We start from the raw sequence: 9,282 nt of genomic DNA on the forward strand, positions 1-9,282 counted from the left end.
CATATTCACTCAAAATCTAGAGAATTTTTTTTCCCTGCACAGATTTGCTTGAATGTTTTTGCAGATTTACAACGATGCCATTTTGTTCAGTTTGTTTACTTTCTGATTCAGCTGCTGGTTGTTTGAATTGTGTTTGGTGGATGTAAAAATATTTTCCATGAGCTTTTAGCCAAGATTCGTAGGTTTCTTTTGATACCAAACTTGTCCAGGTTCAACTGACCGATCCTAAGTTAAAAGAAGTTAAAAGAAATAGAAAACGGAAAATGCTGTTTTGCACGGGGCTCAAGAGGTCAAACCTTGATTCTCTTCACACGTCTTGTACAGTTATAATAATGAAATGTTGTTGTTTTTTTCAGCTTAAAATACAGCATTACCAAGTTAATGCTATTTGGACATTAGAAATGYTCTACTTTATTATTTAGTCAGATATGATGAGAGTATTTTGGGCTCAAAAGTATTAGTGGAGCTTCAGAGAATTGAGCAGATAATGGTGAAACTGTTTGTGTGTATATACCAGTTAAAGAGACATTTCTAGCTCTGTTTTCCTTCCTCTCTCCAGGATACCGCTGCTTTAAGGTGGTCATGTTCTTGTCGGGTTTCATGTTTGGCTCAGCAGTCGTGCTCCTCTTCTACCATAAAGAGCCTGACCTGAACAGCCAGCTGGAAGCAGAGACCAAGGCAGGCATCGGCCTGGGAGTGGGAGTTCTGAGCGGGCTGATGACCATGACAGTGTCCACGCTGGGACTCCTCCTCGGCGGCCTGCAGCTGGGGAGCCTGCTCTCCCTCTCTGTGTTGGTGGTGATTGGACATTTTTACAGCCTGTCTCCGGCGTGGGTGCCTCTCTGTGCCGTACTGGCTGCCGGCATCTCCACCGCCATGTTCACGCTGCAGTGGCAGAAGCTCTTCAGCATCGTCCACACGTCTGTGTTTGGAGCAACGACCGTGACGCTGTGCGTGGACTACCTGCTGGGAGCGTTCGTGCTGCCGGATCAGGTGTACGACGTGTTTTGTCAGGTCGTTCCACGACGGCTCTGCTGGTTTAACTGGGCGATCGCTGGGATCTGTCCCGCTCTGAGTGTCGCAGGCGTGCTGGTGCAGTGGTGGTTGACTGCAAGGGGAGTTTCACACAAGAAAAGTGAGTTTCAGTCAACCATTCCCAGGCAGCCACTCTATTTGCTTCATGTCGTTTAATTATAATGCCTTTGGATGTTCCCCAGCTGCACATGAAAAACAGAAGAATCATCTGAAGCACAAATGTAGAGAATCGAGAAGAAGACCCCAGCCATATCGTCAGCGTAAACCTCCGCCCCTGAAACGCTACGCTGGGGACGTCCTTGCACCGGTGGGTGGCTGTGTGAAAATGTAAAATGCATAAACTCTGATTTTCTGAAGAGCCTCAACAGGTTTGAGTATTTGTAGCAGATGAGGTGACGGTGTTTCTCTCACCTGTCTGTCCTCCAGAGTTATCTCCAAAGACTCCAGGAGCGTCAGATGGGAACAGGCTCGTCCACCAGCAGCATCAGCACCAACGCACACACTCTGATTGACTATAGCTTTGAGACGGGCTCCATGATGCCTCTGACTGCYGCCTCCCCCATCTTTACAGTCTGAACAGCCATGTGTTGGGCTGCCGACTCAAACGTGYGTGGTTTCAAGAACCTGCACAGATCTGCTGCACCTGTTGTGAGATTGTGTTGATTAAATATTGATTTTCAATGGTTCACTTTCACAAAAGCTCTTYCAGCTGTTTAATTGTTGGCTTGAATCCTGTGTTATTTTTGGTGTGCGGACGCCACTTCATTAGTTTTTACAAGACAAATTGGTGCAACTTCGGTGGTCGTTAGGCTCTGTGGTCGTTAGGCTCATGATTGCAGTTCCTTTTAAGCAGTTTGTCTCTGTCTTCAAACCAAACAAACAGAATCCAACAGCATTAAACTTTTAATTCTTTCAATTCTTTTGAAGATAAAGAGAACTGTTCACATCACTGTACTCATTCAGCTTATAAATTAGACATGTCTATATTTATTTTTGTTTTGTAATACAAACAGGAAAAAATTGTAAAAAAAACAAAAAAAACAAAGAGATATGGGTCACATACAGTCACTATCTTACCTGTTGTAGATAGCTAAGTGACCTCAGTGAAAAATAGTTTAATCCTGACTAAAGTGATGTTCTAACAGCTCGTCTGAACTAAAGTGGATTTCTTAAAAGAACTTCAGTCTCCATAATTTCACAGCAGTTCAAGAAAATGTTTCATTGACTTTTCCTCCATCAGCTCCTCGTGTCACAGATTTTTATAGATTTCATTAGGTTTTATTTGATTTATTTATTTATTTATTTTGGTTAAATAGCAGCAGCATCTGGTTGTGGCACTTCCTGTGAACCCTGGAGTCATTTTTTTTGACAGGAAGTTTTTAATATTTTTGCAAAATAATATTGTAATGTCAAACTGATGATGTAAACATTTACACCTGATAAATGATATGTAATTGAGTCATTTTTAATCTTGTTTGTTTTTAGCAATTTAGGGGACAACAGATGAAAAATAGCCTTTGGCTAGTTGTGGCGCATTTACAAAAATGTCAATTAATGGGCCTTGTCCCTGCCAAATAAATCAATTTAAATTATGTTAGAAAATTATGTTTGCATGAATCATTTAAAATTTTTAAAGACTGGAGTTGTTTAAAAATGTCAAAATATGCTTTGAAAATGGATCTACTCACATTCTCATTCAAAGAGGTTTCGTTTTCATGAAAATTGTAGATTCACATTGAAGGCATCAAAACTATGAATTAACACACGTGGAGTTATATACTTAACAAAAAAGTGTGAAACAACTGAAAATATGTTTTATATTCTTGGTTCTTCAAAGCAGCCACCTTTGCTTTGATTACTGCTTCACACACTCTTGGTATTCTCTTGAGAGCTTCACCTGAAATGGTTTTCCAACAGTTTCGAAGGAGTTCCCAGAGATGTTCAGCACTTKTTGGTTCTTTTGCCTTCACTCTGTGGTCCAGCTCACCCCAAACCATCTCGATTGGGTTCAGGTCCGGTGACTGTGGAGGCCAGGTCATCTGRTGCAACACCCCATCACTCTCCTTCTTGGTCAAATAGTCCTTACACAGCCTGGAGGTGTGTTTGGGGTCATTGTCCTGTTGAAAAATTAATGATGGTCCAACTAAATGCAAATTGGATGGAACAGCATGCTGCTGCAAGATGCTGTGGTAGCCATGCTGGTTCACTAATGCCTTCATTTTTTAATAAATCCCCAACAGTGTCACCAGCAAAGCACCCCCACACCATCACASCTCCTCCTCCATGCTTCACKGTGGRAACCAGGCATGTAGAGTCCATCCGTTCACCTTTTCTGTGTCGCACAAAGRCAYGGTGGTTGRAACCAAAGATCTGAAATTTGGACTYATCARACCAAAGCACAGATTTCCACTGGTCTAAWGTCCATTCCTTTTGTTCTTAGTCCAAACAAGTCTCTTCTGCTTGTTGCCTGTCCTTAGCAGTGGTTTCCTAGCAGCTATTTTACCATGAAGGCCTGATTCACACAGTCTCCTCTAACAGTTGTTCTAGAGATGTGTCTGCTGCTAGAACTCTGTGTGGCATTGATCTGTTCTCTAATCTGAGCTGCTGTTAACCTGACATTTCTGAGGCTGGTGACTCAGATGAACTTATCGGCCGCAGCAGAGGTGACTCTTGGTCTTCCTTTCTTGGGGCGGTCCTCATGTGAGCCAGTTTCTTTGTAGCGCTTGATGGTTTTTGCGACTGCACTTGGGAACACTTTCAAAGTTTTCCCAATTTTTCAGACTTTATTTCTTAAAGTAATGATGGCCACTCATTTTTCTTTATTTATCTGCTTTATTCTTGCCATAATACAAATTCTAACAGTCTATTCAGTAGGAATATCCGTTGTGTACTGTATCCACCTTCTGCACAACACAACTGATGGTCCCAACCCCATTTATAAGGCAAAAATTCCCACTTATTAAACCTGAGAGGGCACACCTGTGAAGTGAAAACCATTTCAGGTGACTACCTGTGAATCTGCAATTTTCATAGTTATGAAAATAAAGAAAACTCTTTGAATGAGAAGGTTTGTCCAAACTTTTGGTCTATAATTAAGTCAATTTTTGATTGTCGGTATTATTGGCTCACTTCCTCTGTAATGACTTCTTTCTTCTTCCAAATTTTACCAGTTTGACCCAAAATTGTTTTTCAAAGCTGCATCATCTTAATTTTATCATCACACAGCTATTCTAGCGGAAATATGAGACTTCTACAGGGGTGTGTCCCAGTCTGCGCTGGACACGCTATAGCTAGCTGCTGCTGCAGCTATTTGTACGATACGCACAAATTAGCATAAAAGTTCATGTAAATTTAGTGAATTGCCTGGAAAGTATGTGAAACTGGTGGTGGTGTAAATGTCTCAGAAACAATATTGACAATAAATTTTGAAAGTGGAGTTGTTTGAAGTGATGACACAACCAACTTTGATTTTAGTTGCACACAAAGTAGCTGTTTGCTCAAAATTAAACTCTGTTTCCCCAAACCGAGGTTGTTTTAATAGGTATCTAAAACAGGTAAGATATTAATTGTTCATAACTCTTTCACAGAACCACAATTTAAAATAAAACATCTCTTCATATTCATCTGTATTGTGAACAAAAACGTCTACAAAAAACCACTTGGACTGAAGTGTGAGGGCTGTTTCTGGAGATTTATTTTATGATTTATTTAAAAATAAAGAAATGTAGCTCAAACTGGTTATGGTTTCATTTTTAAGGCCAGTAGAAAAATACAAAGAATAGCCAGTTATTTAAAAAATAATTGAGAGTTAATGGTTAACACAGAAAAAAAGCAGATCTTGATTCAGTCCACAGGAAGCTCCCATTTTTAAAACTTTTTTATTTCATTGAAAGRGTATTGCTTTGACAGCAGCTTTGCAGACCTGTCTGTTTTTTCCCCTTTTTATGTTAGAAATTATCCAATATTTCCATTATCATTTTAAGAATTCAAGGACAAAAACACCTATTTATTTTTATAAGTAATTACAACCAAACCTTTACTCTATTGTAAGACAAGAAAAGCTTTTTGCACTAAAGTGAATTTCTAATTAAACTTTAATTCTGACATGTTTGAAGTTTTTTAATTCATTATTAACACACTTTAGACTTTTTGAAAAGTGCAGCCAAAGTAAACCCAGACATTAGGAGGCTGAATGTTTTGATTCATCCATAGAAACCTGCCAGCTGATCCAATTCACCAGCATTAGGTCCGTCTGTTTATGTGTGCGAGGCAGACTTTCTCAGCAGGTAATCCTCATCCTTTAAAGACCCGGGATCCACCAGCTGATTTAAACTAATCTGACCGTTTGAGACACCTGCTCAGGTGAAAGTAGGGTGGACTTCAATCTGTGTGACTGTGTCAGACTTTTTTTTATTTGATTCAAAACCACCATTGATTTAAAATTTGCCAAGGCAACATCTTTTTGTTTCCTTCTCTTAGCTTGATGTTTTAAAATGTATCCAGAAAATATATTTCATATTTTTCACATATCCCACATTAGAAATATGCACACAAAAGGATAGTACATTCACCAGTTGCCTCAGTGTAACACGTGGAAGTCTGCTACAGTCTACATGAAGTAACTGTTAAAAAAAATTCTAATCAATAATTATTATTTGTCTCATCTGATTTTAAATGATCCACAGCTGCGACTGTTTTTATGATAATAACAGCCGGAGTTGACAGTATGAAGGGTATATGTTCTCAGAAACATGACAAATTATGAGTCAGCAGTTAATACAGGCAGATGTTAACCTTCACACCCACACTTCTCTTTTTCAAATGAATCGTGTGGCTCAGGTTGGTGTTGGATCTCTGCTGCCCTCTGCTGGCTCAGTCATCACACTGCATCCAGTGAGAGGCGGTGTCCACAGGATAGTTCTTCTCCACCATCTGATGCCTCTGGTTCACGCGCCAGTGCTGGTTGCCTTTAAACATGTATGCATTGCCATCAGTCCACGTTACAGCTGCATTAATGCTGCTGGGGACCCCCTTAAAAAGCTCCTTGATGGGCCTGGGGTAAGAACGGAGGTCTGTAGGACTAATYTCATCCCAAGGCCAGTACCCTGATCCCTACAAACAAAACAGGAATTATTTTAAAGTAAGGTAGCTGTTCATTCACAAAAACATGCTGAAGTAAATCTGTTTCTTACTTTTAAAAAGATCAGCTTTTTCATTTTAGGAAAGTAAAGGGCCGAGTCAATGTTTGCAGGGATGCTGGTCAAACGTTTGGGGAAGCCTTTGTCAAGTTTGAAACCAGTGTATCTCCACACTTTGTCTCCTGTGAAAGGACACGTGCAGGTGAGATATGTCGTATAAACGCTGCAATAACTGAAACGTACTGAGRAAAAGGTATAAATTTACAGTACATGGAAGTTTGCCAGGATCAGTAATAGATCTACCTTTCAGAAAGTAGGACTTTCCAGTCCTCGGTGAATAAACAGCTGCATCGAGGCTCCCCGGCAGCTCTTTCCACAGAGCAGAAATCACAGTGGGAGAGCTGTGTCCAGAGCTGGACCTCGTCCACACGTACTGTCTGCTGAACATGTATGTTTTATCTGAAGGACCTGCAGGGACACAACGCAAGAAAAAAAATACGACAGAGTCTTCTTCCTGAAGAGGGAAGCATGTTTTATTTCAGTTTGACCGTGTTAGAGTCTCTGTACCTAACATCACTGCATCCAGAGAGGCCTTGCACAGATCTGTGGCGACTCCCTTTGGGTTAGGATTTCTGGGTGGAACACTGTTCTCTGGCTTTCCTGAAAAAGGACAAATACATATGCATAAATAATGCCTCAAACAAAACAATTTCTCCTGTCTGAAAACATTCCTGTATTATTTACCGTACAAAGCCTGGATCCCTCGGATATCRTCTGGGTGCAGCTTGAAGTCGGTGCGGTATCCACCGTATATTGGTCCCATCAGCGCGCTGTAGTACTGGGAGTGGCCCAGGCCAAGAGCGTGGCCRATCTCATGAGCTGCCACAATCCTCAGATTAGAGCCTGAGTTCGTCCCCTCCGTCCACAATTCATCCTCGTCAAAGTGCACCAGTCCTGATTCAGGGGCGTCAGCATGGGCTAAAACATGACCTACAGGCAGGAAAACAAGTCTTATTGACAATTCAGGGTTATTTAATGATCTTCTCGCTTAAGAAGTTTCTTTATTTAGAGKTAGTCTGATATTCTGTCTAATAGTTATCAACAGTTACAGAATATAAAGAGACAAAAGTCTTTGGCTAGCCATTAGCCTAGCCCGAACAAACTATCAAGGGCCATATTTTTCCATTGTTTTTTAGGTCTATAAAACACTTACACARAAACAACAACCTGTGTGGATTTCATCAGTTAATGATGAATTCATATCAGTCAATATTGAGCTTCTACACTTTTGCATGACACTTTGTGTTTGGTTTGTGACAGAACGTGTGTTTTATGCTAATGTATGTGTTGAGTAGATAAGCTGTTACATGCAGATGGTGCCAAGGCTGTGGATGTATCAGTCCGCTGGGAGTTTAAAACATTTGGACTGACTAAATGTGATAATCCAGCGGACTGATGTGCTCACAGCCTGGTCTATATGCTTCAGCACACATACACTCACATGTTGTTTGATTGAGAAAACGGTGACACAATAATAGCTTTTTCCACTGGTGTATTGTTTTTTGAGAAAGAGTTGATTAATATTATTAAACAGCCTGAATAAAAACTGTTCCTCTTCTCTATCACAGCTGATACTGAGAAGTATTTGATAGAACTTCACTTTAAAATGCTCTAGCTTCAGACACCTCTCTGTGATTGTGTGTGTGGTTTTTTTTTTTCATACCTGGTCCATCAAAGGGCACCGGACAGGATTTATCCTTCCTGTGAAAGGAGATTTTGATGTCTGCCCGTCCTTGATGCAGCTCGATGAACCTCAAAGGCGACACTTCGCTCCAATACCTAAAGGCACTCTGGATGGCCTGACGGGTTTTTCCTGGACCCAGGTCAGGAGTGTAATTATAGATGCGGTACGTCAGCATCTTCTTACGCCAGTAGCCTGTTCAGTGACAACCAGAATGAGTATTTCTTTTCGACTGTGCTGTGATTGTAAGTTATATTACAAAGCTGCGCACCCATGACTCGATATTTGAGGGGCTGGTTACTGAAAGAATCCTCCAGACCGCAGCGAGGCTTGTTCATCATTGTCAACGTGGGCGCATCCAGTTTTCCTGACATCTGAACATTGGCCACTTTCTGAAAAACTCTGAGATTTACAGAAAATGAACGAACTTTGATTCAGATAAATCACAAGCAACAGATGAAATACATTTAAGACAGTCACCTCAGTGCATCTGTTATTTTCTCAGGTGGATGGTTGAGATCTTTTCTGTCCAGAGAGACGTGCAGGTAGCCGTACTTCTTAAGATATGCCTGAAGTGAAATCAGTGTAATAATAATGAAAAGCATGGATTTAAAAATGATTTACATATTTATTTTTATTTTAAACATTAATCCTGAGTGGCCTGGTGGAAATAAGAGGAAACTCTTTTGGCTTGTTTTAAACCTGCAATCCAATACAAACAACCCACAGCAAAATTATTGAAAACTGATCTATTTTGGGCCTCCCATAATCAAACAAGTAGAAGCAAAATGATTTGCTGCGGTTAGAAATAGAACTATTTTCTACTTTTTAAAAATATGTATTTTATTTAATAATTAATGTCTACAGTTAAAATCAACGTTAGCCTGAAATTTTAAAGTTATTTGTAGGACTTTAAATAGTTTAATATATACATGATCAAACTAAATGATTTAGACAAGTAAAAATACACACACACAAAAGATATATATTTTTTGGCTCCTAAATGCTTTTTCATTTAGTTCTGCTTATGAAAAGCATGTTATACAAAGACAGAAACTGAACCGTTGGTTCAGAATCTTTGGACACAACTGTTGACAGAATTTTACGACGACGATGTTTGACTTTTGCTGAAACAGTAAATTTCACATTTGAGAACTGTTTCTTGTTGACTCATAATTGTCATGGAAAAACATGTTTACCCTGGAAAATTAGTTTATGGTAATTCGCCTTTGAACAGCAGAAATATTATAAATGTAATTATAGTCTTACAGTTTAAAAAAATAAAAAGTGAAAACTGTGTCTATAAAACTTATTACAGGATTTTATTTAAAACAAAGTTTACCATGATGATACGTGATGTAAAAAAAA

At 39.7% G+C, this 9,282-nt stretch overlaps 2 protein-coding genes across 2 annotated transcripts in view; one reads left to right on the forward strand and one right to left on the reverse strand.

The window, feature by feature from the left end:
• LOC106522959 (transmembrane protein 198) overlaps positions 1-3,164 on the forward strand; it is an 8,417-nt gene extending 5,253 nt beyond the window's left edge. The window contains exons 3-5 of the mRNA XM_014016223.1: positions 560-1,135; positions 1,218-1,342; positions 1,462-3,164. Of these exons, the coding sequence (XP_013871677.1) occupies positions 560-1,135; positions 1,218-1,342; positions 1,462-1,611 (851 nt within the window). The 3' untranslated portion in view covers positions 1,612-3,164. The remainder of the gene's footprint in view (positions 1-559; positions 1,136-1,217; positions 1,343-1,461) is intronic.
• A 2,326-nt stretch (positions 3,165-5,490) lies between these two features.
• LOC106522948 (matrix metalloproteinase-19) lies at positions 5,491-8,573 on the reverse strand. Its single transcript, XM_014016212.1, has 8 exons — positions 8,395-8,573; positions 8,186-8,316; positions 7,897-8,109; positions 6,918-7,163; positions 6,741-6,833; positions 6,477-6,641; positions 6,228-6,355; positions 5,491-6,147 (listed from the first exon to the last, which is right to left on the reverse strand). The coding sequence occupies exons 1-8, from the start codon at positions 8,517-8,519 to the stop codon at positions 5,908-5,910; spliced, it is 1,341 nt and encodes a 446-aa protein (XP_013871666.1). The 5' UTR covers positions 8,520-8,573; the 3' UTR covers positions 5,491-5,907.
• Positions 8,574-9,282: the final 709 nt, after the last annotated feature.

Source organism: Austrofundulus limnaeus, unplaced genomic scaffold (genome assembly GCF_001266775.1).
Source record: "Austrofundulus limnaeus strain Quisiro unplaced genomic scaffold, Austrofundulus_limnaeus-1.0 Scaffold141, whole genome shotgun sequence".
In the NCBI taxonomy this organism is placed as follows: Eukaryota; Metazoa; Chordata; class Actinopteri; order Cyprinodontiformes; family Rivulidae; genus Austrofundulus; species Austrofundulus limnaeus.